Raw genomic sequence first — 27,313 nt, 5'->3', positions numbered from 1 at the left:
TTGTCATTAATATGCAAATACCTGGGTACAACGAAGTTATTTGTTTTAAACATTAAAATAATTGATTCATTTGTCATGAAACCATTACAGCCCTATTCATTGATTTGATAATGACGTAATTTTCCTTTAAGAGGTGTTTGATTTTGTTATATTTTTGTAGGAATATACTGCTTCCGAGGACTTCCATGACAACCAAAGCTAACAACTTGTGACGTCACTACCAAACATGGCCGCCAAGCGGGTTCACCTGAGACATTTATTGTTCTGTCGAAAAGTGGTTCTTCTTCCCTCTGAAAGGAAACAAATGTCGACTGGACATTTGCGATGATTTTCTGGTTAGTAATCTCTTCGTCTTCACCCAGGGTTGTGAATTTATTAATCTGTGTAAAAGAGTTTTCGAATGCGATAGTGCGATGGAGAGCTTGAAATGTATCAAACCTCTCTCGAAATATCGTTTACACGCTAGCTAGATCAATACACTTACAAAAATATTACATGTATGGCGTTATATTCGAGTTTATGGGAGCTTTTACTTGACCTTTCTTCTAAACAGCTGTTATTTAGAATGTCTTCCCGTTATCGAATTACTCAAGTATTAGGCTCACTCGCCAAAATAATAGATGCCCTACTGTAAGGGGTACAATGTAGTGCCCCCCCCCCCCTGTAACAAACCAAGAACACATTATCTTTAAAACCTAGCCGGTACAACGCAACTTCGAACTCGTCATTCAAATTTAATTAATCCACTCAGATGATGTAAGCTTATATTAGGCTTGCCAAAATATACTGAATATCATCAGTCTCATATCTGAATCGCAAATGTCTAGACTGGTAGAGGTCAAATACCTTCTCGTATTGATTCTAGTACTCGTGTCTCTAGATGTGACCCCAATACACTCTGGGTGTACAAAGCCCTTTTAAAAACTCTTAAAAGAGCGTGTGTACACCCAGGCTCATTTTTCATTGGTAAAGAGGGCAAACATGCAGGTTGAAGATACTCTCCTTGGGGAATTTTGAAAGGCAAATTTATTCAAATTTACATCAAAATTTATAAAATTCCATGCATTGCCTGTTACCCAAGGCATGATTTTTTCCCCTCATGTTATTTTTTAGGGCCCCCTCCACCTTCTGCCATGGTCACTTCCTTTTTTGATAGTGATACTAGGATGAACTTTACCATGCCATTCTATGACTGTGAACAACACCTTCTCTCTTCATCCACACTGCCACTACTACCTCTTTGTGAGCCAATGTGCAGTACAAGCAGTGATACAAATATACAGTGAATGACCCATCACATGCCCCCAGCCCCGCTTTTCATGATCCTCACATTGATTTCAAGCTCTCATGTTAAAGGTTTAGCATGTTATGGTTAGAATTATATTATCTCTACTACCTGCATGTATTGTTGTTGTTGTTTTTTTTCTGGCAAAAAAACCCAGAATCAATGGAAAATACACTCTTGTCAACTATGGCTCGTTCTGTTCCTCCATGCCCAAAATGCTGACCAAGATTGCAAACTTCAGTTTTTTTTTTACAGAATAAGAAACCCCACTGCAAAGTAGGCTCCCACAGAAGAAGAACCCATCTTTATTCTGTTTCTTATTTTAACAGTTGCTAGTGCCTAGGAATGCTACGTCATAAAGTGAACAAAGTGCAGGCTACCAACAAAGCCATGTTGCATAATGACACTGCCTTAGGGTCTGCTAGAGTGGGAAGACGCAGAGGTTCGTTGGGGTCCTGGAAAGGATCTGTTGCTGACTTTGATGTTTTTGAGGTAAGTCTTAAACCCTTTCAAATTTTTAAACTCATTCAACAATTATTATATACACACCAACCCCTTTAATATCAGCGTAAAATATCACCTTAATCTGATATTTACAACATAGGATGCCATAAAGAAAAATAATAATTGTCAAAGTTTGCTGCACACACAGAAACCTGTGTTTTTTTAATTACACAAAATTAAATATATGATTCCACTTCGAGCTGCTTCACAGGGTTTAAGGTATTTTTTTTTAAATACACTTAATTTACGTAAAAACCAGTTCACTCTATTTTTAAGATCTTGAGATTTTGGTATAATAAAATCAAGCAACTATTGGAATTTAAATCTGCTTTCTTTATCAAAACTGTAACAAACTATAACAAAAACAGACAGAATTGTCCAACTCAACCTGTTACAGTACTTTATAAGATAGAGCACAGGCTTACCAACCTCTCAGTCAGTCTCCAGTCAATCCCAGTAACTAGCTCGAATATTTTCACTATTGATCACCTCCTGTAATTGTCCTATAATTGTCTTATATCCTGGAATAAAGGTCACAATAAACTCTTATTGCTTTGTGATGTGGATCACCGAACAGAGTGGGTTTTCCACGATGATAGCACCGAGTACCGCCTGCAAGCAGGCTATGCACACTGGAACTTTTATTTGTTTAGTTTTTGCTTGTCATAATTTACCGTTAATCCTGATTAAGGCAGCATTGCCAAAACGTCGGAAAAAAATAGGACCCAGTGATTCAAGAAGTTGTTGTATTAGAAGGGTGGCTTTGCGCCAAAAAATGGCTGTTTTGGGCACGTTTTAGTAGAAGCACCAAACTTGGCACATATGTCCCTTAAGTCAAGTAAATAACTTTCTCAGGGGGGTGCCAAAAATCTGAGACTCAGGGGGGAGGGAGGGGGAATTTTGTCATTTTCAAGAAAACAGTGATTTCTCTATAAGTAATGACATAAGCGAAACCCAGAGATAGCACAAATATCCGCGTGCTTTCTTGGTAAATGCCATTGTCGCTTAAAAATATCGTAAAAATGTCGCTTAAATATAAAACGCTGGATATGAATTGTATTTTTGCCAAAGTTCATTGATAGGTAATTCGATCTAAAACATTGACTTTTTATTTACTCGTCACCAACGTTTCCTAGTCATTTCCGAGTATAATGTTATTTTGATGCATTATCATACAGAAATCGAAAACCTCAGTCAACCCTCTTATCACTTTATCATATGATGGCTCATGTGATGGAACTTTTTATACGCGCACAGAGACCTTTAGAGACACTTTCTTGAATCACTCGATTCTATAAAGAAACTCACTCGGTCTATAAAGTAACGTGTCACGGTCGCAGTCTGAAACAAGTTCACGATCACATCATAGGTTTGTATTTTTGCACTTCGATTAATATTTCATCCACTTACACATCGTCTCACTTTGATCATTGAAGAAAGTGGTTCTTGATGGTTAAGTTGCCACGAAATTGGTGGTTAAATTGTCACAGACACTGTCTGTTACAAGTTCACGATCAAATCATAGCTTTACATTTTTCTTTTCTTTTCGGTTAATATTTCATCCAATGTTTTCTTTGAACGTGTTAAAAGTGTTTTCCTGATGGTTAAATTGCCATGGGATTAATGGTTATATTTTTTGTTTAATGGTCGCTGTCTAAAACAAATTTCAAATTTCTTTTGATATCGATTTAAATTCCTTTTGTTGAGTGCTGAAAACGCGTAGTGATGGTAAAATTCTCTGGCTGATGGAGCCGTATTTTGTTACAGGTGGCGCGCATACTCCTGCAAAGGTGCGCTTTGCATGACGGGCCATGTCTAGTTCCGAGGATGACAGAAAGCTTCTCAGGGCTCGCTCAGTACCAGTTACACAATCCGAAAAACCGCGTTTTAAGGTGGCGAGTTTTAAAAATACCTAGAACCCGCTATTTTTAGAGCTCTCACATGACCATCACAGGCCGGCTTCACCCAGTCCTGTACCTTTGTGTACGATCCGAACGATTACCATCTGTGCACAGTGAAACCGTACCTGATATACTCCAGCCAGTCACAAATTATAATCTCTACTGTTTCGTGTTTATCTCAACAAATATATATTTTTCTCATTCCTTTTCCTTATTTACCTCTTGATTTCACTGTTTTTTTTTTACTACAAGCAAGGATGATTATCTTGATAAACTCAAGATAATGTAGCATCTCCACACGCCACAAGATGACAGAGTCGTAAACAATGATATTTTTTGATTTCGTATTTTTATGTCCTGATGTCTTTTTTATTTTACACGTTGATGCGTGCGAGAGTTGGTGAAACCTTTCTGGCCACTCCCATTTTGATAAATGCATGAAAATGTTTAAATATATATTCGCATCATTCCCCTCTTTTCAAAGGATCCCTCGTATTAGCTACCCCCAGCTTAGATTATCGTGATACCGCATCTCTAAAAAGCGTAACCCTTTATTGTGTCTACATTCTTCTAGAAGTTTGTATTGAAAATTCCCATAGCGATGACTGTAGCATTCACTGAATTTAATGTATAATTCATTTACCCTTGTCATAAATGCTTTGTCGTGAGCTTCGCTTGGTAACAATTTAGGGAAATTAGATCCTCGATCATTTTTCCTCGTTTCTCTCTAAATCGCTAAATTCTTGGTGATGCAAATTTTTTAACGAGTCATGGTAGGGTGGTTAATTATTGCAGGAATCCGTGGATGCATAACTTAAATCCATAGCTCGTAGAATTTTAATGCTTGTAAAAGCATGCCGATAAGTCGGTAGCGCGGGCCAGGCTTTTAGATATGGGGAAAGATAGTTTTACCCCGCTGTATGATGGCGGGGATAGCAGCCATGTTCATTTGAACAAGTTCGGAAGCAACCAGCTATCGGTGAGTTGTATTTTAAAGGGATAATTCTATTTCTATGCTCGTTGTTAAATAAACAAACAAGCCCATACACATGATGTGCAAATAGAATATTTGAACAATCTTTTACTTATTTAATTCATCATAGAAATGTCCATGTACACTCTTTCACAAATTTTGCTTGAACAAAACAAATTCAAACAGATAAACAAACCATTGGTATTTTGTGTTCTTTTACAGCTCGCTCCTACATGACAATCTTCGTTCTGTAGTTCTATTATGTGGCATAATGTTTTTGTAGAAAAGAACTGAAAGATTTGTCACAAGTGTCATATTATCCTCTTTGGGTCACTATTTTAATGCACGTCAAAACACTTAATGTTATTAACTTTATGTTGGAAATTAATAATTAATAAAGACTTGGTTTGCGTGATTATTATCTTCTAAATAAGATTTCAAGCAAAAGATGAGTGATACACCCTCTCTTCGGGTCAGCCAGCGACGTCATCAGTCTATTAATGAATTTAATCATCCTTGACTGAAGGAGTTGTTATGTAGTGAAATATTTGATTCTTTGCTGAACATGTGTATCGTGAGCACGATGGCTGTCGTACAAGCTGCACACATAGAGAGGCTTGTAGACGGGTATTAGCAATAATCCTTTAAAATATTATCGTTCCACTGTGAACTTTCCTGGGCATTCCGTGACCTTAAATCGTAAACTCTCATTGGTTATTAGTATTGGTTAGAATAAATCAACCAATGAATGACCACAGTTATGGTCTCAACCTGGATAACAATAAGTAAGTATAGTGTTAAAACCTTTTTTTCACATTGCTTACAAACAAAAACATATGAACTGCGCATTCTCATGTTTGAATATATCTGGATGCGGTATAGACGTTTCAAATCATCAAGAGGGGGGGGGAATAAATTTGCCAACATGAGAAAAAGCTGGTACGTGAACAAGGCCTAATTATGATAATTAAAATAATAATTCAAATGTTTTTATTTACTCTACTGGACATCCCATGGAGATTTCTGTTGGCAATCAAGGCTCTGTTTTTGTTATTGTTGTTGTTTTTGTTGTTGTTGTGATTAAGGCGGTATTTTAAAGTTTTATTATGTGTTGTTTCAGCAAAGCAAGAAATCGTGGATCGCTCGCAATTTCTCCAGACGAGAATGCATTAGATTTGTCCCCAAGAGCCATGAGTAAGTTAACCATTCTATCTAATCTCAAGTAGACGGATGTGAATGCGTGACTCTCACTTCTCTGTGCTAGTGTGACTATGTAATGGCGTGACCTTGCTTCTCTGAACTAGTGTGACTCGATGTAAATGCGTGTATCTGTGCTAGTGTGACTCGATGTAAATGCGTGTATCCGTGCTAGGTTGACACAATGTGAATGCGTGACTCTTACTTTGTGCTAGCGTGGCTCTATGTAATTGCGTGACGTTGCTTTTCTGTGCTAGTGTGAGTCGATGTAAATGTGGAAGACCAAGAGAGAGGCATTCTCAGCAGGCCCTAGAGTCTGGGCAGGGATCAGAGGAGTGGAATGTGGCCAGTTGTACTACGAAACATCCGACCAATGCTTATGGCGAGATTGACTTTGAAGGATATGGAGGACAGAAACGTGCGCCGGTAGGTAAACAGTTTAGGGACAGGCTGACATTCTGAAAGACAATTCGACAGACAGGACATCGTCTATTTCGTTCTCCACGTAATAACAGCCTTTTATTTCCAGTACCTACGCATGTCTCATGACACAGATGCCAACCTGGTCATTACGCTGATGCTAAAAAGATGGAACCTGGAAATCCCCAACCTGGTGATCTCTGTCACTGGTGGCGCCAAGAGCTTTGTGTTGAAACCACGGCTGAGAGAGATGTTCAGGAGGGGTTTGATAAAGGCAGCCAAGACGACCGGGGCGTGGATCATCACTGGTATGTCAATACCCAGCAGGTTTTACTTCGAATAGCCTCCTCTGCAAAACATAAGTGTTATAGGGACGTGAACTAGCTCAAACTGCGTGCGGGAGGTCACAAGACGAACGGCAGGTTGCTGGTTAACAGTAGCGTTTATTGTAAGGACAAACTCTCCTTAGCGAGCAGGGAGGTACTATGGAAAGAATCCGTCAGTACTACAGGAAGAATCCGTCGATGTTAGAATAACAATCGATTGACTAGAAATAGTTATCATATAAAATACTACGGAATAATGGGGCCGAGGATTACGTATTACGTATTCAGAATGAAAGGTGATAAAAAGTCAATATTAAATTCCGATGAGCGAACTAGGATTTCTAGAACATTTATTTATGAGATGTTGTAGAGTGGAAGCACAACACAAGCTTTAGGTGGGTGTTTTTGTATATTGGGAATTTCGAGACATTCGTTTTCGCCTCCTTGATTACTTTTCACTGCTCTCCTCCTTGCTCAGGTGGTACTAACACGGGCGTGATGAAGCACGTGGGTGAAGCAGTCAAGGAGCAACAGCTGATGTTTGGTAGCGACACACAAGTTAACGTGATAGGCATCGCAACCTGGGGCATAGTGGACAAGCAGAGCGACCTCATCTCAGAAAAGGTAAAAGACAAGTTAGGACACATACCATTGCTATAGTAACAAGCCCATCATCTCAGAAAAGGTAAAAGACAAGTTAGGACACATACCATTTCTATAGTAACAAGCCCATCATCTCAGAAAAGGTAAAAGACAAGTTAGGACACATACGATTTCTATAGTAACAAATCCATCATCTCAGAAAAGGTAAAAGACAAGTTAGGACACATACCATTTCTATAGTAACAAATCCATCCTCTCAGAAAAGGTAAAAGACAAGTTAGGACACATACCATTTCTATAGTAACAAGCTCATCGTCTCAGAAAAGGTAAAACAAGGAAGGGGACTATACTATTTCTATAGTAAAAATCCCATCACCTCCGAAAGGGAAACACATAACAGTGGAATTAGACACCTGCTTGGTAAAGACGGCTTATGTTATTGAAGGCAGTTATCAAAGTCTCATACCTTCAGGTATCAAAAGATTCATTCAAAACCACAGGTACTCGCTTGAAAAAGGCTTAGGAAATGCTTTTACGTATTGTGCGAAGGCGTAAAATTGCGTTGGCATTGACACCATTTTGTGAAACAAGAGTTTTGTGTTTTTCATAGAATGGTAAATACCCCGCCTTGTACAGTATGGAGCCCACCCCCGGACACCAGGGCGCCATGCTGGACCCCAACCACTCGCACTTCTTCTTGGTGGATGACGGCACCGAGGGAAAGTATGGCGTCGAGATCGGCATGCGGTCGCGAATAGAGGAGGCTATCATGAAGGTCAAGACGGATTCCCGCTCCGAGGCTGGTAGGTGAAGCTAGCGTAGGACGGGTAGAAAGGGCGGTAGAAAGGAGTGAAGGGCAGTCAAGACAGGCTTTCGCTCCGAGGCTGGTAGGTGAAGCTAGCGTAGGAGGCAGAAAAGCAGAGAAAAAGGGTTACGGGCAAAACAGATGGAAGATCAGGAGGAGCAAGGAAATAGAAGAGAAAGACAAGAAGGGAAAAGTGGAAGAACGTGTCGGGGAATAGAAGAGCACTTTAAAAAGACCAAAGATATCATTAAAAGGGCTAAGAAAAACTATTGGTAATATACGAGGAAATGTATTTTAGGTCAAGTGAAGAGTAGATGTAGTAGGGAGACTTTTTGCTTCTTCTATCTGTTTCATGTGTCTAACTGCGATCGTGCATCTCGCAGGTTCCATCGGGGTTCCCGTGGTACTGCTAGTACTAGAAGGTGGTCCAAACACGGTGGCCACTATGTACGAGCTCATTAAGAAGAAGGTCCCAGCAGTGGTCATAGACGGCAGTGGGCGGGCGGCAAGTGTGGTGGGCTTCGCGTATAATCACACAATCAAGAGAAAGTAAGTAACGATACCTATTACTTCTTGTTCAATATTGTAGCTTTTGTTCAATACATTGCTCGTGATCGATTGTTCTATATCATTAGCACAGTTTGGATAATCAGAAGTGAACGTGATCGGTTATTCTATTCCTTTAGTGTAGACGGACAGACTGTAAACGTGATCGGTTATTCTATTGCTTTAGTGTGGACGGACAAACTATAAATGTGATCGATCCTCAATACGAGGATGAGGTGCGGGCCAAGGTGGTCGAGGTGTTTGGCGCCAAAGGTGCAGACAAAACGTACAGCATGATTAAGGATGTACTGGAGGACGAAAAAATGGTAAGTAACCTCCCTCACCCTGTAACCCATTTATACCCTTCCAACACTATGAAGCCAGCCTATCCAAACTGCTAGAATTGCCAGTTGGCTGATGGCGCCTTTGTGTGTGACAGATCTCCGTGTACAGCCTAGATGGTGAGATATCTCAAGACATCGACCTGGCTATTCTTAAAGCTCTTCTTAAAGGTTTGTCTCATAGATAACTAAGACACTACGAAACTAATTGAGCCACTCTACCGATACTTCTCTGGGGTTTTCTTTTTCGCGTCACTATAACTACTGTCGAGATTCTCGATCTTCTATATATTGCGAAAGCATGGTACAACAAATAAAAAAGTTTACAGTACAGTAATGGTGATGATCAGTAATGACCGAAAAAGATCATTAGAAGTCGGTACAAATGTAATGCGCATGCGTAAGCCCAACCCACATGGAAGACTTGATAAACCACATGGAAGACTTGACAACCCACATGAAAGATTTGACAGCCCACATGGAACACTTGACAACCCACATGGAAGACTTGACAAACCACATGGAACACTTGACAACCCACATGGAAGACTTGACAACCCAAAAGGAAGACTTGACAACCCAAATGGAAGACTTGAAAACCCACATGGAAGATTTGACAACCCACATGGAAGACTTGACAACCCACATGGAACACTTGACAACCCACATGGAAGACTTGAAAACCCACATGGAAGATTTGACAACCCACATGGAAGACTTGACAAACCACATGGAAGACTTGACAACCCACATGGAAGACTTGAAAACCCACATGGAAGATTTGACAACCCACATGGAAGACTTGACAACCCACATGGAACACTTGACAACCCACATGGGAGACTTGAAAACCCACATGGAAGATTTGACAACCCACATGGAAGATTTGACAACCCACATGGAAGACTTGACAAACCACATGGAAGACTTGACAAACCATATAGTAGACTTGACAACCCACATGGAAGATTTGACAACCCACATGAAAGACTTGATAACCCACATTGAGGACTTGACAACCCACATGTTGTATTTTTTAACCCCAGTAACTCCAAAAATGCTTTGTATGCATTCCCGAGTTAAAGACTGTCCTGTCTAAAACTAACGTTTCTAAAATATTCATGTATTGAAGGTCCGCCTTTAGGCAATTCCTAAATCTACATATTGATTTTATCTTAACATTGATCTTAGTCATCATCATCATTTTCATGAGCATCGTCATTGTTATGCATATATTTTCTTTATATTGATATTATTTCACCTCATTCGTTGTATTGCTTCTTAGCCAACCGCTCGAGTCCGGTGGCGCAGCTGAATCTGGCGTTAGCCTGGAACAGGATTGATCTGGCCAAGAGCGATATCTTTACTGAAGAGCAGCAGTGGACGGTAAGTCCCATAGAAGTGGAAACACTGTGTCCTCATTGTTCAGATGTAAGCGTAATTTGATGGCTTATCAATTTTGTTGTATTGTTGATGTTTTTTGTTGACAATATGCTCATCAATGCTTTTGTTGTCGCTTGTTTTTAGCTACTTACCTACTGTTGTTTATATTGTTTTTTTGCGTTTATTTCGTTTGATGTTACCGTTGTTGCTGCTATAATTACGTATTTTACACAGTTATTCCTATTTTGCACAGAGATTTTTCATAGTTTCCTGCCAGAGTCTCAAAGGTTCTACATATTGTTTTCTGCCTGTTTTTACAAGGATTTCAAATCCTTGAAAGTTTCATAGTTTCCTGCCTAGCTTTACAAAGATTTTACATAGTTTCCCGCTTGGTTTTACATAGATTTTACATAGTTTCCTTCCTGTATTGACAAAGACTTTTCAGATATATAATAGAGAGTAGCTGTAAATTGTATTCACAGTTTATTGCGACCACTGTAAATGGAATCAGCGTTACGTGAAGATGGCGGTTACGAAAAGCATTACCTTATTTGTCTCTATCATCTCCTGTGATTGGACATGCGAGTTCTCCATTCTCTCGTTGCGATGACGGACAATAGGGGACTAAGAGGACAATAGGGGCTAAGAGATCACGTGACCTTTCTTGGTGGCAAATCCAAGACAAAATGATCAAACAAAAAATCATAAATGAATGCGGCCGTCACACAAGAGAACGAAAAAAAAATCTTTAAATGAAGCTAAACCCTTTCTGACAGAAAAGAATTCTGACTTTTTTTCGTAAGCGCTGATTAAGTTGCATTTTGTTGCTGTTATTTTGCCGCTTAAAGCCTGAGCGCGCGTTAGTTTGCCACCCAAACAGTCACGTGATCTCTAAGCACAAGTCCCCTATTCGCTAGATCTTGTAGTTGTAGACGCCACTTTCTCTGTTTTTGTTCCCTTATTCACAAGATAACGGGTATTTATTCTTAACTCAGACCGAGACCCTCTCGGCTGCGATGCTGACGGCCCTTCTGGACGACAAAGCTGAGTTTGCGGAGCTCTTTCTCCAGAACGGACTGAGCATGCGCGAGTTTCTCTCGCTTGATATCTTGTGCAAGCTGTACGCTGAGGTAAGAACCGACCGCATCTCTAAGCATAGGATTACTCGCTTCGGCAGCACACATGCTGGAATTGGAACGATGCAGAGATTATCCCTATGGTGGGGCATAAAGTTGTTATTCCCTGGCGAAAAAGGGGGAAAAAGGGGGAAAGGGTGGGGAGAGAAGGGGATTCCTTGGGAGCACCAATATTTGAATTGAGGCTGCGTCTTATGGCAAAGCTTTTTTGTGTTTTTTTTTATCAATATATGTGGAGATAAAACAACCATTTTTAGTCGCCTGGTAGTCGAACCCAGCCCAAGGAATCCGGCCGCTGATTCTGTTATAGGCTTAAAGGACTAACGATTCCACCTGGATGCATAGCCTTCGGGCATTGGTCCTTGGCTGGTGTTGGTCAGGCGTATGCAGACAGCCTCCAATAACCTACATAGGGATGGGGAACGTGCGGAGGTGTCAGTAGCACTAAGAATCACACGTGCATTCGTGAAGCGTTACATTTTTTTAGGGTTTGGTTACCAAAAATCTCATAATGTAACACTCTTTATTACTGTATTGTTCTCTCTAAGATATTCTTATCATCGACCCTATATTTATTGCGGGGTCATTTCCCCTTATAACAACTGCTCATGCCGTAAATGTGGAGAGAGAGAGAGCTACCTCAGTCTTCTATTCTCCTGATTTTTCTTCTCCCAGGTTCCCGGTAACACCACCATCAAACCACTGCTACAGAAAGAAATGGTAAGCGATTGATTTCACTTGTTTTTACTTTCGACCAAACACACTAGGATGATATTTCGGGACGCACAACACACTCATTACAATAGAATGTGAATATTTTCTCTTGCTTGCCGCGTCCTGATATTTCTTACAGAATACAATTGATAACGTTATTGAAATTGATAAACTTGATGACGAACCCCCCAAATCCTTCACTTTTTCTTTCCTTTAGGGTAAGCGCCAAGTGAAGACGATCGACATGGACGTTGTTGGAGAGGTGATCGAGGAACTAATGGGAGACATGTTTGAAAGTTATTATCGTAAGGACGGGCACTACTTCGGAGAGTTGGCAAGTTATGCTGAAGGTCTTGTCCTCAAGAATCGCAAAAGCTCCAAGGATTTGTTAGGTATGGGCCACATTATCACTATAAGTGCTAAGACTTGTGCCATCCAAACAGTTGGATCTACATTTTTGAAGCTCCTACACTATTGTGTGCAAGTATTTTTTTATGTAGCTACTTGTTCAGTTGCGGATCTATTTTATACATAATTATCTTTTATACATCTTTCTTTTGTTTTAAACGAGTCACCGTCCATCGTCTTCCCTAATCACCCATCCCTATTTAAAGCTTTACCCTAGGAATTTCCACCCACTCTCGCTTGCCCTCCTTCATCCTGACACCCAGTCCCCATCTCTGCCCCCACCATGTAAATCTCTCTTCACTCTGCCCTTCTGATAAACCGGCTGTTTCCGTGGTAGCCAACATCAACCGCATTGACCCCCTTCCCAAGTCTCCATCTCTGCCCCCACCATGTAAATCTCTCTTCACTCTCCACCTCTGATAAACCGCCTTTTTCCGTGGTAGCCAACATCAACCGCATCGACCCCCTTCCCACGCCGTACCTGGACGTGTTCCTGTGGGCGGTACTGTGCAACAGAAGGGAGCTTGCTCGTGTGCTATGGGAAGCTGGGAGGGAGCCCATGGCCGCGGCGCTCATGGCCTCCAGACTACTGAAGAGAATGGCTAGCAGAGCACAGGAAGATAACACCATCACGGATATCAGCAGCGATCTTTATGATCACGCAAGGTGAGTAACGCTATCACGTCACGCACTGCCAACACGGTTATAAGCAGCGGTGATCCCGTCCACACTAACACGGATTCGTTTGGATCCGTATACTTTTTAAAAGTTTAGGCCTCTCGTCCAAACTAACACGGAGGTCAAATCCTGCAAATTCGGATACTTTTGAAACGCTGTTGAAAGTGAATCAAAACGAATCCGTATACTTTGTCACGTAGTGTGGACGGTCGAATCCGTATCAAAATGAAAACAATTGCGTCATATATCGCAGGAGCGTCTCCTGCTATGAGCCTGCCTTTCAGCGTTTTTGGACGTTTGAATCCGACTGTGAACGGCTAGATCCAGGCGAAAACGCTGCGAAAACGATAGTGTGGATGTGGGTAGGTGAGTGAGTGAGTGAGTGAGTGAGTGAGTGAGTGAGTGAGTGAGTGAGTGAGTGAGTGAGTGAGTGAGTGAGTGAGTGAGTGAGTGAGTGAGTGAGTGAGTGAGTGAGTGAGTGAGTGAGTGAGTGAGTGAGTGAACACACAAATAAATACATGAATAATAAAAGTTATGTAAAATTGACAGACATTTACAAATCATATACCTATCTACCATAATATTCTCGTATTCATGTATTTCTCGCTGATTTCCAGGCTATTTGAGGAGCGCGCTGTTGGCGTTCTGGACGAATGCTTTAATGAGAACGAGACGCTATCCCAAACCCTGCTAGTGCGCGAGCTAGACCACTACTCGAGGATGACGGCGCTTGAGCTGGCCGTCTCTGCCGAGAGCCAGGACTTCATCGCACACACGTCTTGCCAAGTCCTGCTCACCCGCCTTTGGATGGGAACCATGGCAATGAACACCAGGTGGTGGAAGGTACGTCCATCGATCGAGAATTCGGACATCCCCCCTCCTGAAACCCTTAGCAGAAATAGTGATTCTCCTTAGTGTACCCACATAGCATCGCCTTTGGATGGGAACCATGGCCATGAACACCAGGTGGTGGAGAGTACGTCCATCTATTGAGAATTCGGACATTCCCCCTCCTGAAATCTTTAGCAGAAATATTGTTTCTCCTTAGTGTACCCACATAGCATCGCCTTTGGATGGGAACCATTGCCATGAACACCAGGTAGTGGGAGGTTTTTTATCTATTCTTCTTAGTATATTTTGTAGTATTAATAGGAAGATCAAATTTGATCACATTTAAGGAAAAAGAGCTCGTAGGACTTGGCAAAAAGTGACCAGCAAATACGACTGATGGACCATACGTGTTAGATATTAGACGATTCATGGTTTGACCCGCGGTCATCTATGTTTATAGTCATTTTTTATGTTTCTAGAGGTTCGTAAACAAGAGTGGCGTATAGCGTTAATCGCGGGAAAGCACAGGCTATCTTATTACCTTCAGTTGATCTTTTAAAGTAAGCACTGGAAAAAAGAAAACTAAAAAAATATTTTGATTTTCAGGTGTTAGTGTGCTTGTACCTGCCCGTCCTCATTTTCCCCATCATCTACTTCGTACCCGACGAGCAGCACGAGCGTCAAGCCGCCGAGCGCGAGCACCAGAAGTCACTCAATCAGAAATCCTCCAAGGTAAAGTCACAAAAGGAGAAGAACGATGCTCCCGTTGTTCCGGTCTATAGGAGTAAAGAAGAGAAGGCAGTCTCTAACGACGAGGAGGCGCGAGTCGGCACAGAGAATGAAGAGGAAGACTTTCAACTCGAAGACTATATACCTGGTGCGTGTGCTTTGTTTAAGACTGTAGAATCCTCGTGCAAATAACGTCTAAATAACGCATTTTGAAGAAGAAATTCAAGCCTGTTTATTACACCATGCTGCGATAACGTTCGCCGCTAGCAATGCTAGGCGATTTACAATGCCTGGTGACACACTATGCTCGGGCTTATGTCTTTATGTCGAATCATTCACACTTGAAGATAAGGGTGCGCGCGCCTATGTCGTTATGTCACAAGTGTACACCAGGCATTATGAATAACGTAAACGTAAGGGACAAGCTCAGGGTGCACGTGTGACTGAAAACGGGTATAAACCGCCACTCGATTACCGTCCCCAGGTGTTACGCTACTATTTATACTTGTTATACTAGTGACCTTATTATGCGTTTCTTTCCGTTTTTTTTAACAGAAATTCGAGAGGATGACTCGATGGAGGTCATAATGCGCAACAAAAAATTGGGTTTTTGTGACCGCATAATGCACTTCTATTCCGCGCCATTTAGCAAGTTTGTCGGCAATGTGGTACGTAATCCATTTTCGAGCTGGTTCCCGCACTGCATTATCCTCCAACAGCTTATGCTCAATACTGTAAATATTAACAGTTTAATCAAACATAGCACCCTATACTTAATTTTAATTAAGTTCATTCCCTTTTATTGGCCCAATTCCTCAGTTTGAAGAGTATCAGTGCAGCATTTGTTAACGCTTTCATATAGCCTCTTTGTTACATATAGCCTTCCTTTCTTTGTTATCAAAAATAACTTTTCCTTGTATATTTAGTACCATTGTATTGCTTGCTCAAACTCCTTCTCACTAGTACCTCTCTTACTGTTAGTTCTACTTGTCTTTTACTCAGGTGGGATACTTGGCTTTTATTTTCCTCTACGCGTATGTCGTCCTGTTCAATTTTCCCCGCTTCGATCCAGCGAAAACCCTTGGTGGAATTCACCCTACGGAGATCGTACTGTACTTTTGGGTCTTCACCATCTTGATCGAAGAAATCAGACAGGTACGCAGAAAGAGGCTTTGCATACTCTCACTGTCCGGAACCGCCCTAAATCGCACCTCCGAACTTTCGTCAAACTGGCCTGCCTTTGAGCCTATATGGATAATTATGAGAAGTAAATGTTAAATGTTGTTGCACTTCGATTTCTGTCCTATTCGAAGTGAATGAATAAAGGGGTAATCAATTAGAGGTTGCACATTCTCTCAGCTCCTTCGACAAGGGCCCTTGTCCGCCACATCTTTGTTATTATTTTCATTTAATAATGGAAGGCGCATCATGTGCCAAAATATCGAAATAAACATCTAAAAACATAGCTGTATACATTATTTACCAAATTCAATCGAAAATATCGCATTGGCTTTTTCAAATCAGCCGATGGAAATGGATGCTTTTTCACACTTGGTATTTTGCTAGGACGACAACATGGCGGCTGGAAGAGGTTGTATAACTGCACAATAGATAAACTTGTTCCGCTCTCGATCTGTGCACGGGAATTAGGATACGTTGTCAGCGATTTCTTTATAAAATAAACAAAATATATCCCCAATTTGTGTTGAATATTTAACTAAGCAATAAAATATTTCTAATCTTAATCCGAAATGTCTCCTGCCTTCTGAGTTAGCGAAATCCTTTTTGGTTGCCTCTTGTTATATTTTTATTTCTCTTGTCTAAAAACCCTAGCGATCGTTGTTTTCAAGTCTTTGAACGGTACTGTGTACCGGTATAGCCTCTTTAGTGTTCGTGACAAGCCCGAGCCCTCTTCGAACGTAACTTCGTATTTAGGTTCTATATAAAATAAGAAGGGAGTGAAACAACGCTTGATTCCATTGTTCGAAAACCTGCCTAGTTACGGCCAATGTTGTGATGTTGGTATGAGACATGATTGATTGACAGCTCACTTTCTCTTTGAACTTATCTCGCCGCCAAAATCGCTGAAGAGGATCCTAATTCCCGTGATCTGTGCAGTTAATTATGGGAACTTAATATAACTACGGTAAAATGCTTTCTTGTTTACTCTTTCGGCAGCTGGCCGCTAAGCCGCCCAAGTACATCAAAGACAAAGTCAGCGTCTATTTCAGCGACACATGGAATTTCGTGGACATCTTCTCGCTTACCGTATTCATCATCGCCATTATCCTGCGATTCTTCACAAACTCGAGAATCTTCACAGCCTCACGGATAATCCTTTCTCTAGACATCATCTTCTTCATCGTCAGATCTCTGCAGATATTCTCGGTCAATCGCCTGCTCGGACCAAAGCTTGTAATGATCCAGAAAATGGTAGGAAAGTGATTGTTATAAACTCTCGCCTATTTCGTTTAGTATTCAGTGCATTTAAATCCGTTTTTAATTGTGCATTATTTCCTAGTGCCCCTTATTATCACCCTATTGCCTGTTATTGTGTAATGCCGTAGCTAGGCCATATTATTGCCCAGTTAACATGACGATTTGTTCTGTGATCTCATTTTATTGCCTAGATCAGCAAGTTCTAACCTCATCACTGTAGCCCCATCCTATCGCTCGTGGTGTGTGTTCTAACATTATCCTACTGCATGCCTGTGTTTAGATGCAGGATCTTGCCCAGTTCATCATCATCCTGGCGGTGTTCACGATCGCGTACGGCATCGCTCTGCACGCGGTCATGTTCCCGAGTCCTGGGATCTACGCCAGGAATAACACGTGGGTGACGATCACTAGCGTGGTGCAGTACCCTTACTGGCAAATGTACGGCGAGCTCTTCCTGGACGAGATCCAAGGTATGGACAGCCAATGAGGATCAATGAATACAATGTCATAAGTGAATCTTGTGCGCTGATTCGACCGGTATAAACAGTCAATAAGATACCATTATTACACAATTGCATCTCGCGCGCTGATTAGTCAAAGATGCATGGATAAGCAATGGGAAACCGTTATTATACACAAGTGAATCTTGCGCGCTGATTGGTCAAAGATACATGGATAACCAATGGGAAACCATTATTATACACAAGGGAATCTTGCTTTTGATTGGTCAAAGATACATGGATAACCAATGGGAAACCATTATTATACACAAGTGAATCTGGCGCGCGGATTGGTCAAAAGTACATTAATAGCCAATAGGAATCCATTATTACACAGTTTAATCTCTCACGCTGATTATTCAGTATTTTACTTTATACACGTGTATATAAGGTGTAATATGTAGTGCTCTTTACATTGCCCAAGTACAACATCTCTACCGAATTTTGGGAAAACTGGGTGTAATAAGAGTGTTTTTTCGGATTATTTCTGGCAACCTTATTCACTAAACTTGCTTGCTTGTGTGCGTGAGCCTTTTTTATGTTTTTTTTTTTTACTAACAAGGGGAGAAACCTAAAGAGTTTGGGGAAGTGGACCCCGACGGGAGATGGCTGTCCCCGCTACTTCTCGCTATCTACATGGTGTTCACTAACATTCTCCTGCTTAACCTACTGATTGCGATCTTCAAGTGAGTTATTTCAGTCTAATCATAATTTTTTTTTCATAGACAGGTCTGCAATGGAATAATTTATTTCTTCCCTTTGCATGTTCGAGAGCAATGTTTGAGTGTCTCTCCTACTCTAGCTATACGTTTCGTTTATGTTTTACTATAAGTTTGAACTGTGTTTCCCGTCCTTCTCTAGCCAGATGTTTCAGCTGTGTTTTCAGGGTCTGGATGGGTTTAACCGACTAGCGACAAACGGCTTAAAAAGTAACTGACTACCGACAAAACATAAAAAACAAGTGACTAGCGACAAAAAAATATTTCCCGACTACCGACATTTTATTATTTCCGTTATTTTTACTCTTTACTTCCAGCGTCAATCTACTTAAATTCGGCCATTTCAGAATCTGCACTATGTATTTCCTGTTGCATCAACTTTTCAGTCAATTATTAATCCATAATTTTAATTAAAAACTAAATTAAATTAAATTAAAATTGATTATCAATAAGTTGTTAATTACTAATCAATCCTTAATCATGTTTAAGCTTCTTTGCATAAAATCTAGTACAAAAGCGACGTATAAAAGCGAAGTACCAGGTTAGATTTACCGACTACCGACAAAGACCGATAATTCATACCGACTACCGACAAATTATGGAAATTTTAACTGACTACCGACATGCAGACTCCCCCATCCAGACCCTGTATTTTCCGTCCTTCTCCAGCCAAACGCTTGGACTGTGTTTTCCGTCCTTCTCCAGCCAAACGCTTGGACTGTGTTTTCCGTCCTTTTCTAGCCAAACGCTTGGACTGTGTTTTCCGTCCTTCTCCAGCCAAACGCTTGGACTGTGTTTTCCGTCCTTTTCTAGCCAAACGCTTGGACTGTGATTTCCGTCCTTCTCTAGCCAAACGCTTGGACTGTGTTTTCTTACTTCTCTAGCTCTATTTTCCGCCTTCTTTAGCCAAACGCTTGGACTGTGTTTTCCGTCCTTCTCCAGCCAAACGCTTGGACTGTGTTTTCCGTCCTTCTCCAGCCAAACGCTTGGACTGTGTTTTCCGTCCTTTTCTAGCCAAACGCTTGGACTGTGTTTTCCGTCCTTCTCCAGCCAAACGCTTGGACTGTGTTTTCCGTCCTTTTCTAGCCAAACGCTTGGACTGTGATTTCCGTCCTTCTCTAGCCAAACGCTTGGACTGTGTTTTCTTACTTCTCTAGCTCTATTTTCCGCCTTCTTTAGCCAAACGTTTGAACTATGTTTTCCGTCTTCTCTAGCTATACTCTTGAACTGTGTTTTCCCTCCTTCCATAGCTATACGTTTCAACTGTGTTTTCCCTCCTTCTCTAGCTATACATTTGAGAGGGTCCAGGAAGACTCGGATAAAGTGTGGAAATTCCAGCGTTATGACTTAGTGCAGGAGTACCACAGCCGCCCCGTGTTTGCCCCGCCCCTAGTCCTCCTCGGCCACATCCTCATCTTTATTCGCTGGGTCTGGAGGATGTGTCGGTGTGGACATCCGCCCCGCGGGAGCACTATGAGTAAGTTTTTACTAGTAGTGTAATTGTTATTACATATTATCTACTTAATTTCTGCTTTTAATTATCATCATCATCCCAATGGCTTTCAAAAGGATTTGGGATAAATGATTAAAAGGTACAGTAGAAACCGTGTTGGAGTTGGCCAGACTGTTAAATCTGGAGGCTAGTTTCTAGTATCAAAACAAGGACGCGAAACAAAATACATTTTCTAGAAAAAGAAATATCCACGACAGCAATGAAAATTGTGTTAGGGGATAAATTAGGCATACCAGGGTAAAGAAAGGGGGTGAGGGAGAGAATTACAAAGATGATAAAATACAAGTTCCTGCTGCGGATCTCCCTATATTTATCGAGTGTCCGTCTAAGAGAGCGATTCTTGTAAGCGGACCTTTATCCTATATTTATCGAGTGTCCGTCTAAGAGAGCGATTCGTGTAAACGGGCCTTTATCCTATATTTATCAAGTGTCCGTCTAAGAGATGGATTCTTGTAAACGGGCCTTTATCCTATATTTATCAAGTATCCGTCTAAGAGAGCGATTCGTGTAAACGGGCCTTTATCCTATATTTATCGAGTGTCCGTCTAAGAGAGCGATTCGTGTAAACGGGCCTTTATCCTATATTTATCAAGTGTCCGTCTAAGAGATGGATTCTTGTTTGCGGACAGCCCTTGTAACGGACACTTTTCCAAGTTAGTCGGCTCTAAACACTTAATATTTGTTTCACAGAGATCGGTTTGAGTCCCGCTGAGATGGAACAGATGGACAACTGGGAGTTCCAGGCGGCGGAGATGTACATTCACCAGCAACAGCAGAAGAACAGCGGAACTCTGGAGGAGAGAGTACGCGCATTGGGTGATAGGTGTGTGAGAACTAGTCTGACCTGATGTCACGCAACTAAACTTGTCACACAACTAAACATGTCACGGAGATTTAAAGCAATGCCACTGCGAGTTACATGGGCGTAATCACCATCGTCATCATCACCATCATCATCATCACTATTATTTTTGTTATTGTTGTTATGATTATAGGCTTGAAGGTTACGCAACCACTAAACATTATTTATCGCTTCTTTGCCACAAGACTTCATAGGACGATTTATTTCTATAAACGAACAATTTTTATTTGTTGATTTTTTTAACAGAGTCGACTGCATCAATAGTCAACTCAACCGTGTTCTGGATAGTATGTCTGGGACTCGTGCCCATGCCCTCACGGACGGGAACGGACTGGAGGGTGGGCACGACTCGGAGGGGAGACTGGCACGAATGGAAGTCGAGCTGAGTAGCAACAGTGAAAGCCTGCAGAAGATCCTGGCACTCTTACAGCAACAACCAGAGGTCAAGGGTAAGAAGGGGCTAAAGTCACGAGGCTTGACACAAGGTCATGGTCACGTGTTGCATTATGGACCAATAAGAACAGAACGTTTTATTCACGCCTTTTTTTAGCACAATGCCAATCATGTCATTTATAATCCATCACTGAAAAAGTATTGAGAAAACGTCAACAAAAATCTTGATAATAGACTCGTTTAGTTTTCCTTTTGTGGATAGCAGTGGTTATAGCAGAGCCGTAGCAGGGGTCCTTCCCCCCTACCCCCCGCAATATTTTAAAAAAAAGTGATAATGAAATGACCAATAAGGACTCCCCCAAGCGGCAGTCCCTACACAGCAAAGAGATAATAGCATATAATTAATGCGATACTATCGATGATTCCTTCTTTTGTTTTTCCCCCTAGGCCAAGCGGCAGTCCCCACACAGCTAACGCTGTTGCACTACAAAGCCCGGTCTTCGCCGTACCCTGGTTCCACTGCCAAGCGGTTCGCTGTGCAAGACAACATGGTTGACTGGCAAGTGCCATTTCCTGACTACAAACCTGTGAACTACACAGCCCCAGTGGTGCTTGCTAACCCGGTCTGGGCCGACAAGGACCTTATGGCTATGTAAGTCGAGACTCATTCTCTCGTATTTTTTTCGGGTAGCTTTGGTAGCGTGGCTTTGTGCAGCCCGAGCCTCTAACCATTGGGTTTTGGGTTGGATTTCCGCACGTCTTTCTCCGTTTTTTCCAGGTTATTTAATCCGGTTTTACTCCCTCCACATAAAGAAAATAATTTCGGACTATGTTCCCTGGTAGTCCGTGGTCGGGTATGAAATATGGCTGGTGGCGGCTACCTAAGGCGCTTTTTATGCCTTCGACGGGACCACGTTGTATTTGCATCTCCGTAACCCAGCATCCAAGCTGCAAAGAGGCTGATAACCTACATAAAGTTTATTCGCTTATTTTCATGGCCTTTTTTATACCCAGGTCCCCGCGGCCTGAGCTCCCTTACAACCAGATGGACCGCACGTGTAACGTGAATCGCGTCAGCTACAACGGCACCTACGTGGTCAAGGACGGGCTGCCTTTGTATGTACAGACTAGTCATTGTCATCATCATCTTTATCACCGTCGTCGTCATCAGCAGCAGCAAAGTCCAAATATTCTCTTGCCTACTTTTTCCCCCAAATATAACTCTGCTGTCGATGAGAGTGATTATAGTTGTGGTGGTTGTGATTTAATTTGTAGTGGGGTGTTGTTGTGATTGTGTTTATGTTTGCACTGATGTTGTTGCTTGTCCAAATGCCGATGACGACAGTGGTGTTGGTTACGATGATGCTAATGGAAGTGAAGATGACAATGTAAAAGTGTTGTATGGTCGTTGGTTTACAAATGACGATTATTGCAAATTTTGAATAATGAATATTTCAATGATGATACTAGTTTTGGCTTTCTCTACGCTCTTGTAGTGAAAAACCCGCTAGGATCCTTGTCGATGTAAATGTCGAGGAAAGCCATGATTTTTGTGTTGCTCTGAGGCAAATACGATGATGAATGAAGTGGCTTGATATTTGTGCTGATTGTAGTGTATAATATTAATATTAATTCCTGGGAAATATTAATATTTTCCAGGAACCCAATGGGTAGGACTGGTATGCAGGGGCGTGGCCTACTTGGCAGATTCGGTCCTAATCACGCCGCTGACCCTGTAGTAACGAGGTGAGACTATATCTAGTTCATGACCAAAAGGCCTGATAGCAGAGCTCTCGCGCAGCTCTGCGTGTGTAGAGCACCATGGAAATAAAAAAACTATGAGCGATCCATTTTTGGATCGTTCATAGTTATAGCAAACTTAGGCGTAATGATTAACCCAGTCCCAGGCATTCGGGCTCCCTGTGGTTGGTAAGAGTTGTGACGTCACAGGTGAGCTCGTCTCAGACTCCAATCTGTCTCAAGGTTCATCTCGTAAGGAAACCCGGTAAAAAGGCCTGGGACTAGGCTGCACACTGATAATTTTATCAACTCAGGTGGAAGCGTACGAGCGCTGGCGTTATGCTACAGGGCGGCAAGAAGGTCCTCGAGTTCGTCGCTATTCAGAGAAAGGACAACAATCAATGGGCTATCCCTGGGGTAAGTTTATAAACAATGGGCTATCCCTAGGGTAAGTTTATAAACAACAACCAATAGGCTATTCCTAGGGTAAGTTTATAAACAACAACCAATAGGCTATCCCTGGGGTAAGTTTATAAACAACAAACAATAGGCTATCCCTGGGGTAAATTTTACAACTAATGGGCTATCCCTGGGGTAAGTTATAATCTAGAAACAATGGGTTATCCCTGGGGTAAGTTTATAAACAACAACCAATAGGTTATCCCTGGGGTAAGTTTATAAACAACAAACAAGAGGCTATCCCTGGGGTAAGTTTTACAACTAATGGGCTATCCCTGGGGTAAGTTATAATCGAGAAACAATGGGCTATCGAGTTCCTAAACAACAACCAATGAGATGTCAGTGACTCGCATTGAGCCAACAAACGTCCACATACATGTCCCTTCTATGTGTCTATGTGTGTATCAGCAATGTAGTTACGTTCGCATTGCGTGCGGTCTTGTGTTGACTGCAACTTTGCAATGCATATGACCGTGATGTTGTATGTTTTTTTCCTTTTTCCTAGGGTATGGTTGAGCCCGGACAGCTTGTTACACAAGCTCTTAAGGCGGAGTTTGGCGAGGAAGCGATGGCAAAATTGAATGTCTCTCAAGAAGAGAAAGAGCGGATCGCCAAGCAGATAGAGCGCTTGTTCCAACAAGGGCAAGAGGTAGTCCACGCTACCTCTCCTATTCCTTCGACCCACGCCCCTTCCGACCTCAATCTCCCTCTTTTTCCATCCCTTTCCACTCCCACCCCTATCTCCAACTTCTCTCTTCATCCTACGCCACTTTTCAGATCCTCAGTGTCATTCGTCACCTCTTCCTCGCACCCCCACCTGTTTTCTTCCCTCCCTTATTACTCTTTACCCTCCCTTGTGTCTCCCGTCCCTCCCTTTGTGTTTTCCTCCCAAGCTCCTACCCCTCCTATTTTCCTTGATTCCTCAAAATCAAAGACGACCTATATACCTGCAGATCTACAAAGGCTACGTCGACGATCCTAGGAATACCGACAACGCATGGATGGAGACGGTAGCGGTCAACTTTCACGACGACAAGGGAGACCTGTTCGGTGACATTACTTTACAGGTAAAGCTAAACAACTATGGAATTCACACATGCTTATTCTTGCGCATTTTCTACTCCTGCGGAAGGGTGGGGTGGGGGGACTTGTACGGTGAAGTGTGATGCATTATTTCGGCAATATCTAAAAAACAATCATAATTATGAGAGATAACAACTATCCAGGTTTATTTAATGATCTTTGATCCTTCAGATAAATATAATTTTGTGGTTTGAACGCCTCACATCGAGCGGATGGGAATGGATTGAAAAAAGTACTTTTAGGTTTCGGAACAGGCTGTACCTTTACTCAAACCTTGGAATTGCACAAATAAACCTTCTAGATCCTTTGCATAAATTTTTTTTACGGAGAATTGGTTAATTTCTATTTATTACTCCTTGGCAAAGTAATCAGAAAGATTTTACGTTGTTTTGTTACACACTTTTTTATATTTTTACAAGTTCTTACAACAAGGGTGCGAGTTCCCCTTTGAACAAGATCCGAATATATTCCACGAGCCCGTATTCTGCGAATGCAGATGAAATAATCGACTTGGATTGAACTTAGCGTTAAGCAATATTTTGAGAATTCTTTTACTGATTTAGCCATCTTTTTCTAGGCCGGAGATGATGCTGCTGCAGTACGATGGCAGCGGGTCAGCGGTAACATCCCCCTTTACGCAAGTCACGTGTCCATATTAGAGAAAGTAGCCAAGATGAGGGACGCCGCATTTTAGAAGTAGATAGAATTATTATGAAAAAGTGGGACGCACTAGGCTCTTTTGTCAAAAGAGCTAGCCTATAAAATCTACGGCCCTCGTCATTCCTTTTATAAAGAATGAACGAAAACAAGCACGAAACAAGCACGAAATTTGTGTTCAAGTTTATAACAGATCACTTACGTTATTCCCAAAAAAAGAAATAATTATTTTGATATTTGTGTTGAGTCGAGCTCAAACGGCGCGGCCAAAGAACCTCAAATAATAAATCTAGAGCTTGAAAATAATAAAGTTCAAAATTCAAAATATGACAATCTTTAAAAGAATTAATAGTGTAACTTAAAATGTAACATTGTAATGTAAAATGGTAGAGTGGCATACTTTGTTGTGAAGGGAAGGCCGGACCTTGCCAAGTCAAACCGTCATGCATGTCGAGAAGATAACAAGATATGACACAAGCACTAAGCTCATCGAATGCAATGCAACCTCTCCGGTTGATGTATATTACTTGGGGAGGATCTTTGTAAAGAAAAATATATTTTGACAAATAAAAACACTCGTCCTATCATCAGGAAATACATAAAGAATCTCATGGACCATCTTGTAATGGCCAGGATGGTTACCCCTGTCGGAAAAAATCAATCTAATTTGTGATAAAATGATGGTGTAATGAAATAAGAGGAACTAAAGAATAGATAAGTGAAAAAAAAGTAGAAAAAGTTAAAAAAAAAACGGACTCTTGACCGAGCATCGAACTAGGACAACATGAAAGAAATATAGACCACACATCCAGACATTCGCTGAACGCACCGTATGGCAGCTAAAGCTTTACGGCTAGGCTGGAGATTTCGGCCCCAGCACCGCTATCTAGCGAACTGTGCAACACACAGGTACCGTGGCACCGGCGCATTAATAGGGGGTCAATAACCAGGTTTCTAGCCCTCTGTCTTTTACGGTTACGCCACACACAGCTCGCTGAGATATAAGTAAATCTATGATGCTAAACTAGTCGTGCATCACACCAAAATCTGCACACGGTATCTCTAGGTTAATATTAGTCGAGGGCTCCCAAATACCCGGATCGTATATATCGAAAATTATGAAGTAGCAGCGGTAGTCAAGGTTAAAACGGCATGCATGACAAAAACATGCTGTTCTCAGTGGGATATGGTCAGGCGCGTACCCAGGGGGGTGCGCAGGGTGTGCGCTCACCCCCCATTGTTGGCCATTGCTTTTTCCTATGATACCTATGACTGCGCAACCCTATTGCAGACAAGATGAAGTAAAACATTGTCTTAGTAAAAACCAATACCCACAAACAACATTTGCTTTCACACGGTGCTTTACCTTCGCTGCCAAAATTATATTTTAATTTTTATTTATTTAATTCCTGAAGATGTACTTTTTTTCGAGCTCGAGCTGGTGTTTTCGGTGGAACACTATTTTTTTCTCGCCTCTTCTATGACACTAGAAATACGTTGATAAAGCTTTAGCCATCATTGCTAAAACTTGGAAGACATCCTGCAAGAGGCAGTTTCCGCTATTATTCTATCCGCCTCCTGTAGGGACAAGCTGCCTGGTGCCTGGGGAGCAGGCTAAGTGAAGCAGAGAAAAGTGAAAACAACTCACCAGGCTAGCTATAAGGCAAACAAGGTGGTCATCTCAGAACCGAATTAAATTTAAAATTAAGCTTATTTTGGTCCTTTGTTATTGTTTTCATTCAATATATTAAAAGACACAGTTTTTAGTTTCCATTTGGTAAGATCTATAAAAATGTCACAACGTCCCCACCCAAAACAGCCGATGGAAATAGGTGCTTTTTAACTCTTTGTATTTTGCCAGGATTACAAAATGGCAGCAGAGACTTTTTAATAAAGAAGAGAACATAGGTATTAAATAAAATATGAATATCTTCTAAGGGATATTAAAAAGTTTAAAGTATCTGGAAAACACGGACAACAACAATCATGATCATCAATATTTCCGCGTACCAGAAATGGTTGCTGTAGTAATTATGAAGTGAAACTACCTTAAACATTACAGAGTTATGTGCCTCACAGCACAGGAGCAAAAAATTATGGGAAAATTAAAATTGTAAGGATGTGTTAGCTCACATTTTGTTTATAATTTGCCTAGAGGTTCCTCACTT

The 27,313-nt window shown here is 41.5% G+C and overlaps 1 protein-coding gene across 2 annotated transcripts; it reads left to right on the top strand.

The window, feature by feature from the left end:
- The first annotated feature begins 176 nt into the window (after positions 1-176).
- LOC5500864 (transient receptor potential cation channel subfamily M member-like 2) lies at positions 177-25,732 on the top strand. 2 transcript variants are annotated; one of them, XM_032369242.2, is made up of 32 exons: positions 177-335; positions 1,615-1,777; positions 5,784-5,857; positions 6,118-6,286; positions 6,390-6,588; positions 7,085-7,230; positions 7,820-8,012; positions 8,398-8,563; positions 8,748-8,886; positions 9,000-9,072; positions 10,187-10,287; positions 11,280-11,414; positions 12,096-12,140; positions 12,352-12,526; positions 12,986-13,208; positions 13,838-14,063; positions 14,658-14,928; positions 15,336-15,448; positions 15,783-15,935; positions 16,959-17,213; positions 17,500-17,689; positions 18,282-18,405; positions 19,725-19,915; positions 20,642-20,774; positions 21,060-21,262; positions 21,654-21,858; positions 22,221-22,322; positions 22,866-22,952; positions 23,261-23,363; positions 23,911-24,054; positions 24,359-24,472; positions 25,066-25,732. In XM_032369242.2, the coding sequence occupies exons 2-32, from the start codon at positions 1,631-1,633 to the stop codon at positions 25,180-25,182; spliced, it is 4,716 nt and encodes a 1,571-aa protein (XP_032225133.2). In that variant the 5' UTR covers positions 177-335; positions 1,615-1,630; the 3' UTR covers positions 25,183-25,732. The 2 variants fall into 2 exon arrangements, with proteins under 2 accessions (XP_032225133.2, XP_001622235.2); XM_001622185.3 differs by lacking the exons at positions 177-335; positions 1,615-1,777 and adding an exon at positions 4,486-4,669.
- Positions 25,733-27,313: the final 1,581 nt, after the last annotated feature.

The sequence above is a fragment of the Nematostella vectensis genome, chromosome 2, assembly GCF_932526225.1.
Source record: "Nematostella vectensis chromosome 2, jaNemVect1.1, whole genome shotgun sequence".
NCBI lineage: Eukaryota > Metazoa > Cnidaria > Anthozoa > Actiniaria > Edwardsiidae > Nematostella > Nematostella vectensis.
This window is presented reverse-complemented; position numbering and strand designations above follow the sequence as displayed.